The sequence below is a fragment of the Notamacropus eugenii genome, chromosome 4 (genome assembly GCF_028372415.1).
Source record: "Notamacropus eugenii isolate mMacEug1 chromosome 4, mMacEug1.pri_v2, whole genome shotgun sequence".
NCBI lineage: Eukaryota > Metazoa > Chordata > Mammalia > Diprotodontia > Macropodidae > Notamacropus > Notamacropus eugenii.
In genome coordinates this window covers 119,672,004-119,695,627 of record NC_092875.1, presented here as the reverse complement: position 1 = coordinate 119,695,627, position 23,624 = coordinate 119,672,004, and the positions used below count along the sequence as shown (strand labels likewise).

Here is a 23,624-nt window from a genome sequence, read left to right as displayed (position 1 = left end):
TTTTCATGTTTGCCTTCTGATATTTTTCCTGATTCTTGTAAGTCAAATTTTCTGTTCATTTGGTCTTTTTCTCAAGAATATCTCAAAGTCATTTAATTCACTAAATATCCATCATTTGATCTGCAGAATTACACTCAGCTTTGCTGGGTACATTATTCTCAGTGCAAACCCAGCTTTTTTGCTCTTAGGAATATCATATTCCACGTCCTTTGGTTTTTTAACGTAGAAGCTGCTGAATCTTATATTATTCTGACTGTACCTCTCCAATATTTAACTTGTTTCTTTCTAGTTTCTTGTATTTTCTCCTCAACCTGGTAGCTCCAAAACTTAGCTATATGTTTTCTGTAAATTTTTATTTTGGGATCTCTTTCAGATGGCAATTGGCGGACTTTTTCAATTTCTATATTACCCTCTAGCTCTAAAATGTCAGGGCAATTTTCCTGAATAATTTCTGAAAGTATAGTGTCTAGACACCTTTTTTAAATCATAACTTTCAAGTAGTCCAACAATTCTTACATTATATCTCCTCAATTAGGTCACTTGTTTTTCTAATGATATTTCATATTCTCTTTTATTTTTCATTTTTTTAAAAAAAATTTGCCTATTATTTCTTGATGCCTTATGAAGTCATTAGTTTCCCTTGCACAATTCTAATTTTTAGGCAGTTATTTTCTTCCATAATTTTTTTGAATTTTTTTCAAGTGGTTGACGTTCTTTTCGTAACATTCTTGATTTTTCTACATCACTCTTATTTTTCCCCTAATTTTTCCTTAACCTCTCTTTATTTGACTTTTAAAGTCCTTTTAAAAATCTTCTAAGAACTCTTTTGGGGCTTGTGACCATTTTACACTTTTCCTTGAAGCTTTACAATAGCTGTTTTGACTTCATCTTCATTGTCTTCTGGTTTGAACCCTTTTCTCTATCACCATAATAACTTTTCATTTTAAGGTTTATTCTCTTTGCTCCCTTAGGTGTGGGCAATAATGTCTCAGAGGACGTCAGGGTTTTTTTTGTTGTCTTCTGAGCTCTATCTCAGGGTCTTTGACTTTTTGTTCTTCCAATGTCTATAACCCAAGACCAAGTGTGGTCACTGCTACCACACTCCTCATACGTAGCCATAGCCTGGGACTGAGTCTGGTCACTGCCAGTGGAGGGACCCCTCCATCTTCCCCTGATCAGTCACCCAACACACACATCTGGTGAAAGTCCTGGAAGCTAAGGCTGCCACCTAGATAGCTATCCCCAAAGCTTTTTGTTTGTTGAGTTGGTGGTATCTGCCCAGCTGTATTTGCAATTCCCTCTAGCCAGACCACTACCCTGGGAGGTCAGACCTTTCCTAATATTCCCCCAAGTTGTCCTGGACTAGATGACTGTTTTTACCCCAACTTTTAATTATTTCTACCATTCTAAAATTAATTTTGAGGCATTGTTATTGGGGGATGGGGGAATTTTGTAGAGCCAGGTAACTTCCTGCCTTATTCTACCATGTTTCCACAATTCCTAATGATTTGACTGCAGCAACTGAAAAACAAAGTTGACTAAGGTTCATCCAATAGCCATAGGACAGGTCACACTGAAATCATATATGTATTTGAAGTTCCAGGTACTATAATCAGGTGTCCAATAAATATTTTTTAATTGACTATTCTCATTAAGGTTCTATTCTTAGATTTCCTTTTGCTATTCTTCAGCATGGCATGGCAGGAAGCAAAGAAACAAGAGCTCTGGGACCTCAGTGAGTTGTTTTGGAGTATTAGCTAGGTAAATTGTGGCTTTCCTTTGATTAGTAGTGCCAGTCAATACAAGCCCCACCATGTTCCAGAACCGTCTGGCAACGGGCTATTTTCTGTGAATCAGTCCAGCTAAGTGCTGAGAGGCGTATTACCAGTATTAGCTTACTGGTAAATTATTTAAAAGCTGCCTCAGTTTCCTCAACTGTAAAATGGGGTGATAATAATACCTACCTTCCAGGATTATTGTGAGGATCAAATGAGTTATCTGTATCTTAGCACTTAGCACAGTCCTGCAAGTATTTAATAAATGCTGTTTCCTTTCCTTTCATCTTGACTAAAAAAAAGTACATTCAGGGGCCATTTACAAATGCCCTTCAGCACAACACCAAATAGGTCTTGAGAATCTTTGGAGAGAAATCTCTTCAATTTGAAAGTACATGCAGTTACTATTCTTTAAGTGATAAATATGTTTGTGTAATGGGGGACTGACCAATGAAGACTCAATCCTTAGAGCATATGCAATATGTTCTGCCTGATGCCCATCCTATCCACTGGAGGCTTGGTGAGTGCTTCTGGGCATGAATAATTGAGAAGCCCTTTTCCCATAGGTATTCTCTTTCTACTTCTGTCCTTACTAAACTTTTTCAATAAATATCCATCGCAAAAACTAGTTGCTGTCAAGTGATTAATGGATATTGAAGAAATGCTAACTGGCTGAGCAAATTTCGGGGGACCACATTGGATGGGATCTCATAAGCAATAAAATTAGAAAACCTCCCACACCTCAGGGTTACCTATACTCTGAGGGGAGAAGTAGATCTGACCTAGTGTTTGAGAGGTTGAGTCCAGAGCCAATGTACCATATGTGGGGGCTCATTCATAATAAACACTTTGCCTTTCACAACCATTATGTTCCATTCAAAAGATTCTTCACCCTAAACTCTCTTTATTATCTAGGTTTTTAAGATCCACTAGAGAAAAGTTGGATATTCTAGTATTTCCTCATTTGTATACATTCATGAAATATGATGCTTTTCTAATGAAAATAAACATACTCCACTTCAGTAACTGAAAGGTTTCATTAATTAGAACTTCTTTTACAGAACATAGGAATTGAATTTACTTCGTTGTGAGGACATTTAAAATATTTTACAAAATCAATTTAAAAATGCTTAATAATCGTTTTATATTTGATTTCACACAATTAAATTAGACACCAAGATTTCAACTGTTAAATAATTTTATTTAATAAACTTAATTTGACTTACTGCAGAATTGTCAAATAGCTAAAAATCAAGTTTATTCTCTGAAAGTCATTATTAGGCAAACTTGTTACAAGTAAGAGAAAATTGTTTTAGTGAGAATACTGCCTTAAATTTAAAATATTGGGAAAGCATAATCTACAGGAATCACATACTTAAATACAAAAATTGTCATGACTCAATCATTCCTCTTTGAAAGTTTTCTGGCTGTAACTGTTTGGTATTTACTATTTAATTTCCTGAGCAGCAAAAGAATATGGAATTACCACACCTCAACTATAGTGGAAGGAGGAGATTTGGTACCACCCCACCATCACACCTTTGACAATCTTTTAATGACAAGATATAATCATTCCTTCACAGCAGCATTATACATGACAATATTCTCCTTCCCACTCTTCCTGCACCTTTTACTCCTCCCTCTCCCTTTTCTTCTCTTTTTTTCTTCAAAGCTATTCTCTAAGGTTGTTAACTTGAATTTGATTCCTTTTATTAAAGAAATGATTAATGAGCATCTAGAAAAAGAAGCAATGATTATAAAGAGCCAGCATGGCTTCATCAAGCACAGATCATTTCCCAAAGTTGTCAAAGAATATGAACAAACAGTTCTCAAAGGAAGAAGTAAAAGCCACATGAAAGCTTCATATAATAAGAAAAATGCAGATCAAAACAACCCTGAAATTCCACCTTACATTCAGCAGCAAATTGCCTAAGCTGACAAAAGATAGAAATTTCCAGTGTGGGAGTGGTTATGAAAAAACAGGTGCACTAATACATTGTTGGTGGAACTTTTATCCTATGTATAAACATTTATATATGTTATAATCTATCCCTAACTGCCTTTAGGATAAGATATAAACTCCTCAGTCTAGTGTTTAAGTCCCCTGTGATCTTGCCTCAACCCATCTTTCTAGATTTGTCACACTACTACTCCTTTGTATTCTTAAATTTCTGTCAAACTAGACTATTAGTTGTACCCTGGATCTTATACTATATCCTACTTCTGTTCAATCTGTGTGGCCTGAAATGTACTCCCTAATCTCTACCTCTCAAAACTGTTCTTTCATGGCCCGGGGGTCAGATGCTTCCCCTCTCTTTCAGTTATATATTATTTGTATGTTAATTATTTCTGTACATATATCCTTGAATCTATAAAGAATGATTTCTTCCCATTTCTGCATCCTGAGTACCTAGTAGAGTGCAGCATTTATTAAGCACCTTCTCAGTGGCAGGCACTATGTAGGAAGCATTCTATTAGCTGCTCTGGATACAAATACAAAGACTTCAAAAATCCCTATTCCGAAGGAGTTTACATTTGAATGAGGAAGCACAAATACATGCATGTCTAAGCAGAATAAATACATAAAGAGAATGCTTTCCACTGACACTGAAGAGCACCTCTGACATGAAGGCTTGCCCAGCCCTTTTCAAGGCGGCTCATTCACCTTTGCTATCTCCCTCTCACTCAACCCTCACCTATGGCTCTAAGAAGCTATAACAGGAGCAGTGGCCACATCCTGGTAAATCATCTCAGCAAACAGGCTAAAGTAGGTTGAGGGTGACCAACACGCCTCAAACCCACTGGTGAGTTAGGGGGATGTCTATCCCAAGCATGTGGAGACATCCCCCTGTAAGATGGGCACATGAGAACAATTTGGAGCATTCAGAGCTTGGTCAGACATCAAAGATGACAAGGTAATGCCTCACTGGCAGTGGTTTTGATCTTTGTCCTGCCACTGGACTCTGGAATAGAGTGAGGCTGATAACTCTGTGCAACTCTCCCTCACTTAAATCCAGTTCACCTACACCTACCAGTCAAGACACCATCCTTCAATGCCATTGGTCCTCCTATAAAAAAGACAAACAAAAACAACAAAGAGATGAATACAAAATAGTTTGGGAGGATGGGTACTTGCAGTTGGGTAAATCAGGGAAGGCTTCATGCTCAGAAGGTGGTGCTTTTGCTGAGTCTAAGAGGGAGTGCATTACAGGGGGAGGGCAACTAAGTGGCACTATGAAAGAAGCACCAGCTCTGGAGTCATGAGGACCAGAGTTCAAATCCAGCCTCAGACCCTTGACACTTACCTAGGTGTGAGCTTGGGCAAGTCACCCAAGCAACCCCAACTGCCTGGCTTCCCCCTCCAAAAAAAGAAGAAGGCATGGGGGATGACCAGGGCCAAGTCAAGGAGGCATATGTCATCTGGGAAGAACAGCGAGAAGTCCAGTTCATCTGGATTGGAGAGTAGGAGGGGAAGGAAATGTAGTGAGGCTGGAAGGACATCAGAACACGAAGGCTCTAAAGGGAGCCCGGAATCGGACTGTAGAGGGAACTGAGGTTTATTTGATGGGCAGCGGAGAGCCGCAGGTCACTGAGCAGGCCCGGAGCCACGGCTATCCATCAGGCCAATTCTTCGTCAGGAGCGGATGGCCCAGGCCTTTCCACCAGCGGGCGGGCCTTTGCTCAGCTCCAGAGCCCAGGTCCCTTCTTGCCAGGGCGGTGTGCCCTGAGCCGGCGCTGGCTCATCTGCGGCTTCTCCAGGGCTCCCCCGATCTCTTCTGGGATCTCTGTGGCCCCAAACCCCCGGAGCCTCATCTGTAGAAGGCCTAGAAGGCCTCGGAGGTTCCTCCAGCCCCGGCTTTAGGATTTCGAGCTACCAGGGGGCTGGGTGACCCTGACCGTTCCGGGCCTCAGTTTCCTCCTCTGTAAAACCAGAGGCCTGGATTATAAGGACGTTCCGGCTCCAAACCCAAATGCTGCGCCCTTTCATCTTCACTTCCACTCGGTTAGGTCTGAGGGGTGCGGCAAGGCCCGGCGGGCAGGCCCTTTAGGCCGCGGAGGAAGGGCCCTGACCCGGCCGCGGCAGCCCCGGAAGGGACTGCGGCTTCCAGCCCCTAGGGCCAGCGCAGCTCCTCACCCTCCCGCCCCGCCCCTCCCCAGGGCGGCCACGCAACCATGGCAACGGGCGGAGCTTCGCGGTGACAGCGCGGGGGCGCCCTCAGCGCCGGATTATGACGCCAGACGGAGGCGGCGCCCCGGTCTCGCGCGACCGCCGGCGACGCCTCGGGGCCAGCACCAGCAGCTACGGCAGAGGGGCGGAGGAGAGGTCAAGATGGACGCTCCGCGGGCGGGGGAGGAGGAGGGAGGAGGAACCTGGCGATAGGCGGCCGGAAACACCGACGCCCGGTGGCCCCGCAGAGAGCCGCCCCTGCCGCCGCCGCCGCCGCCTGCTCCTGCCGGAGAGAAGCGAGCGGGCGGCGGGGCGGGCCGTGACTGAGACAGGAGAGGGAGGGCGCGGGAGCGGCGCGGGCACGGGCGCGGGCGCGGGCGGAGCCGCCCTCTCTCTCCCTCCCTCCCTCCTTCCTTCCCTCCCACCCTCCCGCCTCCCCTCCCTCCTGCCGTCCTCGCCGCCTGTCCGCCGGCCCGCAGCCCGCCCCTGGTCAGCCCGGGGCGGCGGCGGCGGCTCATGGCGGCCGTGGGGGCCCCCCAGCAGGTGCGGATGGCCCAGCAGCAGGTCTGGACGGCGCTGGAGGTGGCGCTCCGCGTTCCCTGCCTTTTCATCATCGACGCCATCTTCAACTCTTACTATGATGCCAGCCAGGGCCGGCTCTGCGTCGGCTTCCAGATCCTCATCCGGCTCCTGGGTAAGGACCGGGCTCCTCAGGCCCCTCGGGGCCGTTTGGTCCGCGGCAGAGCTGGGCCTCGGGACGCGCGGCGGGGTGGGGGCGGGGGGCTGGGGCTAGGCCCGAGCTCCCGGGAAGTCGGCGTCGTGCTCGGGGCCGGGGCGTGGAGGTGGGGCCTCGGCCCCGGGAGGGAGAGTCGCGGCCGCGGGCTCGGGAGCCGGGCCGTGGGTTTGACCTTGGGCAGAGTGCGCTCCCCCCCGGACTGTCACCTCCGCGGCTTCGGCAGGTGCCTGCCGTGGGAGCCCCAGTTGTTGTCCTTGTGGTCAGCGGTGGCTAGGGCCTCCCAGAGGCGAAGCCTGGGGCTGTTAGAGGAGCCCTGATGGCGGGAGCAGATGCCACCTTCTCGTAGCGCATCAGGTGCCAGGGACGTTGTTCGAGACGGCGGCGGAACGCAGGGGAGGTCGCTAGCCCCGTGACCTTGGGGGCTCACCGAGCCTCCGGCTGAAATTTGTACAGTCAGGGATCCGGATTAATTAATAATAGCTCTGAGAGGTCCCTGGAGAGTAAACGTCCCTGCCCCGGGGAAGGGGAGCCTTTGTGCGTTGAAATGGGATCTAGGGGGTCGGACCGGGATAGGCCGGCCTGGAATTGGGTGGCCTGAGCCGCTCCGGAGGCTGCGGGCTGTGCTGGGCCAGGGCCCCTCCTGGAGCCAGAGCTGGGGCTTGGGAGGTGGGCTGGCCAGCCCGGCCCCGCTCCGCTCAGACCTGGAGAGCCTCAGCCCTGGCGCAGCCCGGCTGGCTCACCGGGGAGGAAGCGGACCCAGGAGGGCCCCAGCCTTAGGGAGCAGGGGGAGCCCCTGGGGTGCGTTCGGTTGGGCAGTCTTTGGAGTTAGGTGCTATTGCTGTCCCCGTTTTCCAGAGGAGAAAACGAGGCAGACAGGTGAAGTGACTTGCCCAGGGTCCTACGCAGCTAGTAGGTGTCAGAACTCCCATCTTCCGTCCTGTTCCAGCTTTCTCATCTCCCTGCCCCACCTCCCAGTATGTAAAGTTTGTAAAGTCAGAGGGCCTTCCCGAGCTGTGCTCTCACTCCTGTCCCTGGCTCCCTGGGTTATGACTAGCCTGCACCGAGAGGAAATGTGGATTAGCTTGAGTAGCACCGTAGAATTGACGCTGTTAGTCTTCGGGTCCTCTCCTCCAAGCCCCTCATTCTAAGGTGGAGAAGACGGGACCACCGAGGTCAAGAGCTGGGAATCGCATTTGGGAGGAAATTACAATGTGGAGAGTCAGCGTTCTTTGTTGCACGATGTGGTAAAAGAATCGTAAATATTGTGCTTAAAGTAATGTCATTTGGGGGGGCAGAAGATCTCATGGATCACCCTCAACGCTTAATCACTGCAAAAAAAAAAGCCCCAAGGCAGTGTGGAAAGAGCACTGGCTTTGGAGGGAAGAAACCGGCCAGCCCAGAGTTCTGAGGCCGGGCCTGGCTCCTCAGCGCCAGTCATCTCCCCTTTGGGGGCATCGTAGTGCTCCTCTGGGTTCCGTACAACTTTTCAGGGCTAGATCTTGTGAGAGCAGGGATCATTTAAAAACTGAATGCTGGAACACAGACATAGGCACCACCGCGTTAAAAAAATGACTAGGGAAGATGAGCCCCAAACCATGCAGAAGCAAGTCTCCTCTGGGTGGGCCACGTTTGAAGATTTTCTGTAGACGTATAAGTTGTTTCCCCTAAATGGCAGTTGGGGCGTCTTTGAGAAGGGAGGGGAGAGAAAAGAAGCAATTTAGAATGCCAAACAGTAAGCTTGATGCTTAGTCTCTGGGTCTTTTGTAATAATTAAACAGGAAATGTTGAATTTTGCAAAATTTAAACCTAGTGATGGTGTATTTTTTTTCCATTGATAACTAGGACATACTTCAGTTAAGCTAAAACTTTTTTAGATATTTTAAAATATATTTTAATCTTCAAGGGCTTTTGCGAAACATAAAACACAAATGCTGTGCTGTTTATGTAAACATTGATTCTAGAATGTTCTTGGCTTTGGACTTCGTTAAAATAATTGAAAACATTTGTTATCCAAACCAATCACCAGACCACTCCTTAATTTTCTCCTATATAATTGACTGGATTCAGTTTCTTTATTCACCAGAAACGAAACTGTTTTTGAAAAATTCTTTTTTAGAACAAAAACAGTATGTATGTTAAATATTCTGGGTCCTAAGCAAAATAGCTTCATTATGCCCATAAATATTAAGGGACAAAAACCTGGAATGTTAAGATGCTGATTGGAGTAGGGGGCCTTAATTTGGTTTACCTCAAAGTAGATTTACTTATAACTAGTAAACATTGGAAATGGCGGTTAATTACCTTCCTTCTTGAGCAAGAGAGCATGAAAATAGGTATTCAAGGAAATGATTTTTCAACTTAATTCCTTTTGATTATTAAAAAAAAAAAGGTGAAAATGGAACAATAAAAACGGACCAAAAAATGCCCTTACAGTAAGGAATCTGTATTCATGTTAGTTTATACATTTTTTTTGTTCTGTCCCTTTCTTCCTTGTGCTGCTTGTAACCCAAAATTTACAGAAACATTGATATTCCTGTGTCATTTTTATGTGTTTCTAATTCTTTAAGATCCCCTGGGGTCATCTTATTTATCACTTCCTACCTGGACATATGGATTATCCTCCTTCCTCTCAGTACTAATAGTTTCTACTTCTCCATTTCCTTCACCTCTACCTCCAACATTGATATGTTAATTGGACCAGTACTAGAGCCAGCCCATTATGTCTAGTACTCATATGATTTGAAACCATGAATTTCACAATTTACTCCCAACTGTCAGTAACAACAGTATTTTTATTGGAGAAACCATAATTGTATCATGATAAAGAATGTTAATATCTTAACCTTTTCTGAGGAAATATTAAATGCCCTTCAAAACACGTAATTCATAGTCAATGTAATAATGACATAGCTAATTTGAAACTAAGCTAGGAAATGTAAATATGAGTTCTGTTGTTATCTCTATGAAAATATATCTTATTGCCATAACATAAAACAACAGATAAGAAAAAATGGATCATAAAACTTTGAACTGTGGTTTTTCATTTACCTTTGAGGCCATTGGTAGAAAACTACCATACTTGCTATGTTTAGATCAGTTAGGATGTTCTTAGTATCTAGTAATACTATTTATGGTTTTATTTCCCTGAAATTGATACATTTCTCATTGCATGGGTTTTTTTCCTAGGGGAGAAAATTAGCTACACTATTCCATTAATTTCATTAATTAACTCATAAATGTCTACATCTCTTCATCATGTATTAAAACATTTGTCAGACATTTTTGTTTGGGGCTCTGAATTTTCTTAATTATTTAAAGGTTTATGGAGTACTATTAGGGTGAGAAAAATTTATAGAATGAATATTTAACATTTTAACAGTTCTAGCCTAAAATGAAGACAATGCCATATCTTTGTTATGTTGTCAAAATTTTTAACTTTTTGAATATTTTGCAAATTGATTTATTTCTAGTGATAGACCTGTCTGCCCTGTGGAATAGAGATACTCAGGTTATGTATGTATTGAGAGCAAGAGGATAAGTGATGACCAGTGTATTACCCTGGTACCCTCAAAATGTGTTTTTTGGGTTTTTTTTAAAGACCTAGAGGAAGGTTTTAAACACTTTGGATGGACTTTTTGGAATACATATGGGAAAAAAATTCACCGTATGGAAAGGTATGGGTGGGTTGTAATTTGCCTTGATGGAGACAGATCATAGGAATATGTACTTTAGTGAGATCACAGATCCATTGAAATAAACATTGTAAATGATTCATAATTGTGCATAGACTAGTAACCTCTCCACTCTGATTCATCTAGCCGTCAGTAAACATTTATTAATGGTATACTATTTGCCAGGCAAATCTACTAAGCACTTAGGGATACAAAGAAAAGCAGAAACCAGAAAAACAGCCCCTGCTTTCAAGGAGCCCACACTCTGATGGGGGACACAACATGCAAATAGCTATAGACAAACAATATCTATACTAGATAAAATAAGCTGGTGGTGATCCATACAGGGAAGGCACTAGTGTTAAAGTATATCAGGAAAGGCTTACAGAAGGCAAGATTTTAGCTGGGGTTTGAAGGAAATCGGGGAAGCCAGGAGGAAGAGATGTTGAGGGAGAATATGCTAGGCGTGGAGCCGCCATTGAAAATTCCTGGAGTCAGGAAATATGGAGTGTTTTGTGATGAATAGTGAGGAAGCCAGCATCACTGGATTGCAGCCACTACACTGTCAAAAAGGGAGAGGGGGCCTCTGAAGTTGTTTGAATTGGGGATGACATGGTCACTTTTTGACAATTGAGTGGAGGATGAACTGGAACAGGGAGAGACTTAGGGCAGGTTGGCCAGACCTGTTGGCTATTGCAACATTTCAGGCTTGAGGGTAATGTACCAGAGTGGTTGCAATTTCAGAGGAGAGGAGAAAAAATTTATAGCAGAGATGTTAACAAAGATAAAATTGATAGGACTTGGCAACAGATTGGATATGGCTGAGGGTGAGAGAGAGTAAGTTGTCAAGGATGACTCCCATGTTGGGAGCTTGGATGACTAGGAAGGATATTGGTGCCCAGGATGGTGGGAGAGGGGCCGGGGGGACCACAAAGAGTCCAGTTTTGGACATCTTGAATTTAAGATGGGACTCACTTTTCTATCTTGCTTATTTTGCTGTTGTTCATTCCAGTCTGAAATTCTTTTCATATCTTCATATTATAGTCTAAAGGTATCACAACAGATAGGTAATATTTGGTACATCTCTTCCAAATATTTGTCATTATTTTTTACTTCTTGGTCATGATTTTAATCCCTTCCTCTAACTGCCATGAATTGATTTGATTGCAGTTTTCCCAACAATATTTTCTAATTTCTTTCAAATTGTCAATGTCTTTTTTTAAAAATGTGATCCAGATAATAAATGCCACTAAGCTCTCAAAGGAAATCAGATTACCAATTCAGAGTTTTCTCCACTTGCAGTTTATCTGATATTTCAGCTTTATAAGCACACATGCAGCAAAAGTGATAGCAGTTCTTCTTCATGTTCCCCTAGGTCATTTTTTAACTCAGAAATTCCAGAGCCTATCAGTAACTTAGTGATAAGATGGGGTGACCAAGAGGTTCACTCTAATGAAATGAGAGTCTTTTACGAAACAGCTTATGCTAGTTTTTCACTGACCTTTCTACTGCTTTGACCTTTTTGTATTTAATCAACATGAGCATTTTTTCCATTAGTAAAGCAAGTACTTGTGTTCCAGACGCTGTCCAGAATATAAGTTAATTATACTTCACAGTTGCGTTAATGTTTTGTTAATGTTTCTCCTCCTTTAGAGTACGTTAACAATTATGGCTTTAGTAGATGGTTTAGCATATAAAAGTGACAGCTCATGGTGTATAGCAATTCCAGATGTTCAAAGCACTTTCCAGTAGACTAGTAGACTATAAGCTTCTTGAGGCCTGGGACTTTTTTTTTTTAATTTCCCTCATCAGTATCAGTCATAGTTCCTTGCGCAGGGTTGATGTTTTAATAAATGTTTATCAAATTCAGCTGGCAAGATAGTTGAATTGGCAAATAATAACCCCATTGTTACAAATGAGAAATCAGAAGCCCTGCTGTGTAAATGAGGTAGAATTTGAACACAGATATATAATACTTTTTTCCAAATCCAGTTTCATTTACTGTCTCTGTTTCTCTCTCAGCCTCATTTATATTGATTTTTTTCTTACTCAAGATTGTCTCTGTCTGAATTTACAGTGGGAAACCTACAGCGGGAAAACAGCCATGACTAGTACCAAGAGATTGGCTAGATCCCTAGTGTAGTCAGTCAGCTTGGAATACAGTTTTTGGTATAGTGCTCCAGGAATCATTTTTATCACTGACTTGGGTAAAGACATACTTAGATAACTTATCAAATAGGTAAAGGGCACAAATTTCAGCGGGCTAAGTTGCTAGATGTCAGAATCTGAAGATTTTCATAAGCTAGAACATTGGGCTGAATCCAGTAAGATTAAATTTAATGGGGAGTAAAAGGTTCAAAAAATAAACCTGACAAATATAGTAGGAGGGAGGAGACATGACCAGTCAGTATTTTGAAGGGAAAAAGGGCCTGGAAATTGGTAGTGAAGCAAGCTCAATGAGTTATCAGCATGAAGTGGCTGCCACAAAAGTTAAACTTATGATCTGAGGCTGAACTGAGAAACTGCTCCATATTAGGGATGGCTGTGGAGGTTATGGGGAGGATGGGGAGAGACTAAAGGGCAACTGTATCTATGCCTATAACAGTGTGATGGGAGGGTAGTTGTGTTACCTAGTCTGAGCATTCTGTATTGTGTTTACATCAAATTTGGAGTAGCGTTAAGGTCTGGTTGCTTCTTGTAAAAGGAGGCATTTTAGCTGAGATTTGAAGGAAGCAAGAATGGTCAAGGGTATGAGGGTCATTTAAAGAAACAACAGGATGTTTTGTATGGAGAACAGAACGAAGGTTCAGAGAGGACTTTAGCTGTCTTAAAGTTCCTGATAGGCTTTCACATGGAAAATTAGGCATGTTTTGTTTGGCTCTTACAGATAGAATTTAGAAGGGAGCATTGAGTAGAAGTTGGAAAGAGGTGAATTTAAACTTGTAAGGAAAATTTTCCTAACAATAAGAGCTGTCCCAAAGTGTAATGGGCTCCCTAGGAGGTAATGAGTTCTCCCTTGGTAGGGAAGAAAGATTAATTGTGTCAGAGGTAATCAGGAGAGGCCTGGTAAGGATGAATTGGCCCACAAAGGCTAGGTAGGATAAGCAGAGATGTACAGAAAGTGTTTTCATAACCACAAGTACAGAGACAGTTTAAGGTGCATTGTGTTTTAGAGATCAAGATGACTGAAGTATAGATGGAGTAGTGGGATATAAGACCTGAAAGCTAAGTTGGAGATTAGATTGTAAAGAATCTTGAATGCCAAACTAAGACATCCAGACTTTAGTAGACAGTGGGGGAAATGATTACTACTAGAGCTGTGCTAGAAGATTAATTTGACCTCTGTGTATGAAACAGGGAATGTTTAGAAGGAGGGAGATCAGTTAGGGTGGCTGCTGCAAAAAGGTAGAAGGAAATAACAAGGCCTTGAAATAAGAGTGATGGCATTAGAATTGGAAAGGAAGTGATTTAAAGACAGCACAAAAAAAAAGAATCTATCAGATTTGGTGAATGAGGGGCAAATGAAAAAAAGGTATAGATTACTCTTAAGTTTTTTGAGGCAGAATTTGGACACATAACCGTATAAACAAATTGGAAAATCAAGAGGAAATGAGCTTTTAGAGGAAGGGAGATTTTGGACATGTTGAATTTGAAATGTTGGTGGGACAGTTAGATACAGGAGTGCAACAGGCAGTTGGGAAAGCAGGGCTGGAGATAGCAGATTTTAGTCATCTGCAGTAGAGGTGATAACTGGAATGGAGGAATGGGTGAGCTCTTTAAAGGGAAACGTAGAGAGAAGAGAGAATGCTCTGTTCTCGGTTTGGAGGAGAAAGCTAGCATGTTCTGCACCAAGACATATGCTTAATATACAGCTTCTGGCAATAAAAAAGAATTGTCTGGTTAGAGATAGTTGTCAGAGTGAAATGCTTAAATTATGATTCAAATCGGTCAGTTTTTACAAAGTATGACAGTAGCAATGGATTTTTTTTTCCAGACTAGCAATTGAAAAGTCTTGACCTCTAGTGCTTTTTGTGGAGATTAAATTCTTTCACTCACTTTTATGGAAATATTTCTAATTTTTTATTAATTTATTGAGTATCTACAACATAACAAGGTGTACCATATAGCAGATTAGTCTACTAGAGAAATAAGACCATGTACACATTTATTCTAAAGTCATTTATTAAGAGTGCAAAAAGTATCTGAGGGCCAATGGCGCAGAGTTCACAGGTCTTCTGTCTTACTGGCCCTTTTGATATGACACTTTTAAGATGGGTCTTTGATGATCCATTAAGATGAGACTATCAAGAGAAGCAGTTGTTGGGCCGTTGTTTATAAGTATGAAACTGTCCAAGCACCATAGAGTCATTTAAGAACTTGACATGTTGAGGTCCATCAGCTCTTCCCAAAATTCTAAGACAAATTGTTTGTTGAAAGGAAGCAAGCAGTAATTTCTCTCCATCTTTTTCTTTCAGGTATCTTTGTATCCAGTGTTGTTCTGATCTTGTCACAGCGATCACTTTTCAAGTTTTACATGTACAGCTCAGCCTTCCTACTAGCTGCAACTTCAGTGTTGGTGAATTATTACGCCTCTTTGCACATTGACTTCTATGGTGCCTACAACACATCAGCATTTGGAATTGAATTTCTTCCTCGGAAAGGGCCCTCACTATGGATGGCACTCATTGTTCTTCAACTAACATTTGGAATTGGATATATCACATTACTTCAGATTCAGTCCATCTACTCACAGCTGATCATAATGAATTTCTTGGTTCCTGTCATAGGCCTAATCACAGAGCTACCCTTACATGTCAGAGAGACTTTAGTTTTTGCTTCTTCCCTGATTCTGACATTAAATACCACACTTGTGTTGGCTGTGAAAATTAAGTGGTTTTATTATTCTACACGATATGTTTATCTTTTGGTAAGGCATATGTATCGTATTTATGGATTACAGCTGTTGATGGAGGATACCTGGAAAAGGATTCGCTTCCCAGACATACTGCGAGTCTTCTGGCTAACAAGAATCGCAGCTCAAGCTTCTGTGTTAATATATGTTTTAAAGATGGCAAATGACGCTGGAGAAAATCCCTACCTTATTTCTTGGGATAATTTTTGGGAGCTAATTTGCAATCTTATCATTAGTGGATGTGATTCCACACTGACTGTTTTGGGCATGAGTGCTGTGATCTCATCAATTGCCCATTATTTGGGTTTAGGGATACTAGCCTTCATTGGGTCGACTGAAGATGATGACAGGAGGCTTGGCTTTGTAGCACCTGTTTTGTTTTTTATTTTGGCTCTGCAGACAGGTTTGAGTGGGTTAAGGCCAGAAGAAAGACTTGTTCGCCTGAGTAGAAACATGTGCCTTTTATTAACTGCAGTCCTACATTTCATCCATGGAATGACAGACCCCGTGTTAATGTCCCTCAGTGCCTCTCATGTGTCATCTTTTCGTAGACATTTTCCTGTGCTCTTCGTCTCTGCTTGTCTTTTTATTCTTCCAATTTTGCTCAGTTACGTTCTCTGGCATCATTATGCACTCAATACGTGGCTGTTTGCAGTTACAGCATTTTGTGTGGAACTTTGCTTAAAAGTAATAGTATCTCTCACTGTTTATACATTATTCATGATTGATGGCTACTATAATGTCCTCTGGGAAAAGCTTGATGATTACGTCTACTACGTTCGATCAACAGGCAATATTATTGAATTTATATTTGGAGTGGTTATGTTTGGAAATGGGGCTTATACCATGATGTTTGAGTCAGGAAGTAAAATTCGGGCTTGCATGATGTGCCTACATGCATATTTTAACATCTACTTACAAGCAAAGAATGGCTGGAAGACATTTATCAATCGTAGAACTGCTGTTAAGAAAATTAATTCACTTCCTGAAATAAAAGGGGGCCGCTTACGTGAAATAGATGATGTCTGTGCAATCTGCTATCATGAGTTTACAACATCTGCTCGTATTACGCCATGTAATCATTACTTCCACGCACTTTGCCTTCGTAAATGGCTGTATATTCAAGATACTTGTCCAATGTGCCATCAAAAAGTATACATTGAAGATGTGAAGGAAAATGCAAACTCATCCAACAACAATGGGTTTATCTCACCCAATGAAAATCCTGAGCAAGTTGTAAGAGAAGCTGCTGCTGCTGCTGCTGCTGCTGCTGCTGAGTCAGACAGGGACGTAAATGAAGATGACAGTACCGATTGTGATGATGATGTTCACCATGAAAGAAATGGAGTGATTCAGCACACAGACACAACAGCTGAAGAATCTCTTAATGATGATACTGACTGATTAAAATGGCATTTATTAATCACTGAGGTATTTGTTTAAAATTCAGTTCAACAAAAATGGAGTAAAATACTTCACTTCAGTGTGTAACCAAGCACAAAAACAGTATCAATGTTGAGTCTGTGAATGGTTTTCCGTTTACTGTGATGTGCTACTGTAAATATACCTCTTTAATTACTGCTGGTCTCTTTGGTGACCTATTTAAATTTGTGTACATTATTGTACATAGAATAAAACGTTTTCACATGTTTTTAAGACAAAGTTGGACAAAAAAATTTTTGATAGATGTAACGATCATACAGTGCGTCAACTGTGCCAAAGATACACATGTGCTAGCTCTGGACCCCAGTTTTCTCATTGAAATGGATAGTAAAAATGCAAGAAAGCATACCTTACAATGAATTATGTAGCCCTGAAAAACTTAAGATATTTTACACAGACTAAAGTGAAAGTATGAACGAGTGTTTTCTAAGGAGATGAGAGCCACACATGGGGTAGGTTTAAAATCCAAGAAAATAAACTTCCTGGAATGTAAATGATAGAAATGTCTGTTCCATTTTTAGGTAGCACTTGACCTGTGTTTTGAAGCTTAGTTTCTTAAGGGGTTGTGTTAAAGAATTGGGGCTTTCATCAAGTAAGCTTTGGTGTAGTAACTTCTAATGTATTCTAAATGGAATTATGTCATAAAGGTTGCATGGACATAGGAGCAATTTTGTACTTAGGATTTATGGAAAAAATTGCCTTTTCAGACTCTCTTCAGAAGAGATTCATTATAACCCTAAATTAGATTTTTTAAAAAACATTTGGCATATCCATTTGTGTAGGAAGAGAATGAACAACTGAATTATGACAGGCATGCCTCTTTAGTTAAGTTTCATACTTTTATTGAAGGTTTACAGTAAATTTTGCCATGCAGTTTTACATACACAATGAAACACATGACAAATGGCTACTTTACATGTCTTTAAAGAAGACTTTAATTGTGTTGTTATACAGCGTATTGGCCAATTCAAGTGGGTCATCGTCTCTTACCGCTGCTATTATCTCCAGAATCTGACTAAAAAACACAAACCCCCCAATAGATTAGATTAGTAAAGGATTGAATTTAAAGTATTAAGTTAAAAAATTGAGTATACTAATAATGATCAGTTTTATATAGAGAGAAAATCATTTTATTTGTCTCTGTTTAATACAAAAGAATATTATCAACTACTTAACATTTCTGGTTTGATTTCAAAGTTGGACTTAATATTTGTACTTTTAGTGGTATTCATGAAGCATACTATTTAGAACCAAATTCCAATGTTAGTAGTTTCATACAATATCAATTATAAGAGTGATATACTTTAAAAACTGTGGGATGGGGAAAAGAGCAGTTGATGAGGTACGAAACACAACTTAGGAATAACCTGAATTGAACACTAGACTCCCAAAAAAACATAATGCACCTTCCTACATCAACCTTGGAACCAGCCCAGTGAATAAAAGGAACTGAGATAAATTCAAGAAGTGAAACTTTTAAAAGGAATCCTTCCCTTGACAAACAAGTGATTGCCGTACTTAGAAAACGAAACCCAAAACTATTCCTGCAAAATTTCTCAAGAGTTTTTGTTATATAGAACCTATGATTATTTGAAACCATTAAGGAAGTGGTGTTTAGGGCTGTGTTCTTGTTTTTCTACACTTCCAGAGAGAGACATATTAACTTTACTCTAGTTCCTACCAGCAGAAGCAACAGCCAGCCCCATCATTTTTCCAAGTAATATTACAGGTAAAATAGTTTTAGAACTGGTTAGATTATTTTTCAACATAAAAAATAAAATATAAATTCCCTTAATTTTTTTTTTTGTCCTCCTAATGGGCATCTTTCCTCCAAGGGGTTATGGGAAGAGGATTAAAATTAGAGTTTGTCTTTTTTAAGAATGGCACAAAAACCTACAAGTTGTTAACACAATCTGGGTCTTGAACAATTGATTAAACTGATGTGCTGAAAGTATTTCTTACCTTTTAGATAATACATTTTAGCTCCCTTCATGTTTGCTTGTTAACAAATACTTATGTTCTATGATATTTGAAAGTATTTTCTTTGCAAGAGAGGTATTCAAACAATTGAATAATTGTTATCTAGGTAAATGTTACTGCTGGTGGCACAGTTTGCAGGTGTGTAAGTACTTAAGGGCTCATCACAGTCATCCTTGGATGAGTCCCTTAAATTCACTGGACTTAAGTTTGCTTACCCATAAAAAAGACATTTCTAGGATGATCTCTAATGTTCCTTAAATGTTCCTAAAATTCCTAAAATGCTGAGACTTGAGAAGGGGAGATGTAGGGGGAGGGTGTGTGTATGGCCCAGTATTTCTCCTTAAGGTATTTATAGTTTAGTAAGATTGGAGAGGGAGAGAGAGAGAGAGAGAGAGAGAGAGAGAGAGAGAGAGTGTGTGTGTGTGTGTGTGTGTGTGTGTGTGTGTTTGCAGGGGAGTATTCAAACAATTCAATGTAACTACAGATGTAGGGACATATAGACGTGTCGCTAATCTACACATATCTGTACACACACAAGATAAATTCAAGTCGACACATGTCTAATGAGTGGTACAAATTTCATAGTTCAGAAGGGGAACTTGTGAGAAAGGACAGCCTTCCATAGAGGAGAAAGCCCTTGATTGGATTTGGGAGGACAGGGCTTTGGATCATGGCTCTCTAACTTAGAACTTACATGATCTTGAGTATCCATTTCCTGATCTGTAAAGGCAGGGAGAGGACAGATTACATGAGGTCTTGCAGTTTTAGATCCTATGATCTTGTTGATAGGGCCTCAGATCAGTCAATCTAATTCATGATAGAGCAGTTTCCCTCCATAATATAGCTGACAAGTAATCATCTAGCTTCTGCTCTTCTTGGTGGGCAAGCAAACAGTTCTAAACTTCCTTCTATCTGCCTTTCAAATATGAATCTTAAGTTTTTTTGAGTCTAAATATTTCTGATTCCCTCAATTCATCCCCCAATGACATTTGAAGTTCTATCATCTTAGTCAACCTCTGCACATTGGTTTATTAATGTTCTTCCTAAAATACAGCACCCAGAACTGAACTTGATATCCCAGATGTGGTTGAACCACAGCAGAATACAACAGAATTATAACCTCTCTTACTCTTGGATTTTTTTTTTAACACAGCCAAAGATGATGATAATCAATGGTGTTACCTCTTTAAACTTGAATTTTCACTGAAATCTTTTGCATCTTATACTTCTACAGCTGCAAAGTAGTCCTTTATATTCATGCGTATCAGATTTCATATTATCATTTGACCAATCATTCATATATGTCTTTTGGGATCCTGATTTGCTACTCAGGGTATTTATTAACTCTCTCTTACTTTTATGTTATCTACTCCCAAACAGAACCATGCTATCTAAGCCTCTAAAATATTGAACAGAATATGGTGAGGTACAAAGCCTTGTGCCATTCTAGTAGAGACATCCACTGGCACCACCAGTCCCCTTATTTTTGGCTTATATCTCCCTATCATTTGGTCTTTCTCCACATAAGGGCACTCCTTATGCCACAATAGAATCCAATGGAATTTGACTCAACAGCTTTCAATGATATTTCATATCAAATAGTTCTAATACCAAAATGATGTGGTTAAATAGATATGTGACTAGGAAAAACCACAACTAAAATGGCAGATGGAGTACCTTGTAAAGGATTTTACTGCTTGATTGATGGTATGGCTTCCAAAGTTTTTAATGATGAGCTATGTCAACTTCCAGGATAACTCCAGGGTTAAGTTCCTCTTCCCTAAGGATGAGACTCAGGGCTCAGCCTCCATGGTAAAATAACCAGATATGGGCAAGCAGCTGTTTCCACACTGTAACTGAATCCCCATGCCCTAAATCTGAAAGGAGCTATGTAGAAAGCCCCTTGTTATAAATTTAAAAAAAAATCCATGTCCAGTGGTTTTCCAAGACCCTTTTATGGCTCTCCCAAAAGATGTTTTGTTTATATGGTTTGTATCTATTGATACTTACTGTATTAGAAATGAATGAAAACAAAGGGTTTTGGTCCCTGGACAATACCTGGAGACCTGCTGAGTTAAGGCTATTGTTTTTCTGAATTCATAAGCTATGCTGAAGAGCTGACATTTCCATAAATATCGATCCCTTACAAATATCATGATAAACTTTGAATTGGGCTTTACATAGTTAAACATTTGAGGAGTCCATGTATATATGACTTTTTAAAAACTGTTACATAAGATCATTCATTGTCAGTCTTGCTAATGCAAGTCATATTCTCCCACAAAACTACATTCTGAATAGCTTGGGAACCTGAAGAGAATGTAAACTGGAAGGGGGGAGGTGGGGGAAGATAGCATTTTTCATTTTGTCTTTGTATCCCAGCACTTAGCCTGAACAAATGCTTGCTGATTGATATAAAATTCTTATTTGAGGTGTGAATCACCCCAGCATTTATCCTATTTTTGTCACTGGTATAAGCTATAGTAATGGTTTCCTGGTTAAAGTTTTGTGATTGTTGTTACAGTATGGAAAAAAATATAACTTGGGGGGGAAACTCATTGTGTATGTGTATACTAGTTATGCCAAGTTAAATGAAATGAAAGCAAAATTGGTTTGCTGAATTCCACATTTAAATTGTTTGTACAAATCCATGAAATTGAAAGATTTGTCCATTTAAAATGGTATAAACTCTTTAAGTACATGATAAAGCTTTTTTAGTCTCAATTATGGGAATTCATGCTTTTTACACGTTTGTGTAGAGAACTCCTTCCCCTTTCTCGTTTTGTGCAGTTTTGATCAGAGCAGCAGATATAGACTCTAGAAGTCTTGGATTCCACTGTACCATCAGACAGAGATACACATTTCATCTTTCTAGGCCTCAGTTGCCTCCCCTTTAAAGTGAGGGGACTGAATTTGACGATTTCTAACATCCCTTTTACTTCTAAGTATTCAATGATTTTTCTGTTAATTCCTTTATGGTTCTCCAATGTTTGGAGGGATAACACTATGTCACTCAGGTGGTTCACCTGTTGTTCTTCAGTCCCTATTCTGGTACTTTTATCCTCCATGTAACATGTAAGTAAAAGGATAAGGAGGGAATAATAATTATAACAATTAACATTTATATATTTTACTATGTGCCAGGCACTGATTATCTTATTGGATCCCACCACAACCTGGGAGGGAGGTTCTGTCATTAGCCCCATCTTACAGTTGAGGAAACTGAAGCAGACGGTGGTTGAGTGACTTTCCCAGGATCACATAGGTATTAAGAGTCTAAGACCAAATTTGTCTTCCTGATTCAGACCCAGCACTGTATTAACTGTGCCACCTAGCTGCCTCTAAAAGGGTTATCTTTTATGCCACTTATATAGTTAACGTCACTTTGGTAATACTCTGAAGACCCATTTTAACATTCATCATGAGCTAGCCCAGGCCTAATCTTTCCCCTGACAGCCATACTTTTATTTCTGACTGCCTATCAGATATCCTGAACTTGATGTTCTGTAGTCATCTTAAACTCAGTATGTCCAAAACAATTCCTCTCTCACAAAAAACTGCCTGCTTTTTGAACTTCCCTATTACTGCTGAGGGCACCAACATCCTTCCAGTCACCCAAGTTCACAATCTATGTATCATTCTTGGCCCCTTCATTCCTCTGATACTGCCAGTACCCTAGTGCAGGTCCTTCATCACACCATGACCACAGCCTTCTGGTTGATCTCTGCTTCAAATGTCTCTATATTCTAATCCATCCTCCACTCAGCTGTCAAATTAATCTAAAGTGTAAGTCTGACCGTGTCACTCCCCTATCTGGCCTAGTCGCTCCCAATCGTTACCAGAATTAAATTTTGAAAGCGTTGGGTGTTCGTAACCTTTTACAACCTGGCCTCCTACCTGTCCAGTCCTCTCACTTGTGTTCCTTGCACAAACACTCCATCTCCAAACTCCAGGCATTTTACATTGTTTCCCTGGCCTCACGTCCCAGCTCCAATCCAAGAAGCCCTTCTGAATTCCTGTCAATGCCTATGTCTTTCCTTGTTGTTGATCTCCTATTTACCCTGTATATATCTTGTTTGTATATAGTTATTTACGTATTGTCTCCCCTTAAACTGTGAGCTCCTTGAGAGCAGGACTGTCTTTTGCCTTTCTTTATATTCCCAGCACTTAGCAAAGTGCCTGGCACATAGTAGGTGCTTAATTAAATGCTTGTTAATTGTTGACTGACCATGTGTTTTTGGATTACTGGCAGTTTTGATTTTTCTGAAATGGTTTAATGAGTTAGTCTTTTTTTTTTTTAACTGAGAAAATGTCAAAAAGGCCTTTTGTAGAAGCAAACAGCTTGTTTGCCAACTGTTGCTCATTCTTCCCAAATGAGATCCAAACTGATCTCTTTCAATGCTGAGATCAGCTCACTGTCCATCTGTTAAATTAATGGGTCAAGGGGATACATGTTAGAATCGGGGTGATAAAAATTTTTAGCCACTTCATTTACTCAGTATGGGCAGTTAGGTCAACCTTTTTGGAACGATGATTGATTTTACTAAGGAGATCTTGTAGTGTTCTGGGGTTCTGTTGGCATCAGGAGTACTTGAAGAACCTTGCCCCTCCTTTAAAAATTCTTCCATATGAACTCTGCATAGCATTATCTGTCATGATGCTGCCAAACAACAAAAAAAATTATCTTCCAGGTTTGTTTGTTTTTTCCCTCACTTGCTACTGATTTGTTTACAGATTGATAGTACTTGGTTATTTATCTCTGTGGCAAAGTCTGTTAAAGAGTCTTATATAATTTTAATGTATGTGGGTGTACCTTATTTGAGAGGAGGCTTTAAAGCTGCATTTTGTTATGCTAAATCAAAGGTTTTCTTAAAATTCCAAGACGGTGGAAACCTTAAGTTTGAAGCTTCTGAAAATTTTCTTTTTCATACCTGAAAAA

General features: G+C 40.7%; 2 protein-coding genes across 18 annotated transcripts in view; one reads left to right on the top strand and one right to left on the bottom strand.

Annotated features, from left to right (window-relative positions):
- The first annotated feature begins 6,345 nt into the window (after positions 1 to 6,345).
- RNF139 (ring finger protein 139) lies at positions 6,346 to 16,924 on the top strand. The gene is made up of 2 exons (XM_072603120.1): positions 6,346 to 6,637; positions 14,826 to 16,924. The coding sequence occupies exons 1-2, from the start codon at positions 6,460 to 6,462 to the stop codon at positions 16,664 to 16,666; spliced, it is 2,019 nt and encodes a 672-aa protein (XP_072459221.1). The 5' UTR covers positions 6,346 to 6,459; the 3' UTR covers positions 16,667 to 16,924.
- Positions 16,518 to 23,624, bottom strand: part of TATDN1 (TatD DNase domain containing 1) — a 53,630-nt gene continuing 46,523 nt past the window's right edge. For 14 of the 17 annotated variants that reach the window (XM_072603121.1, XM_072603125.1, XM_072603126.1 and 11 more), the window contains one exon: positions 16,518 to 17,720. In XM_072603121.1, the coding sequence (XP_072459222.1) occupies positions 17,618 to 17,720 (103 nt within the window). In that variant the 3' untranslated portion in view covers positions 16,518 to 17,617. Of the gene's footprint in view, positions 23,346 to 23,624 lie in introns of all 17 variants that reach the window. The other 3 variants (XR_011965769.1, XR_011965770.1, XM_072603123.1) reach the window with 3 other exon arrangements.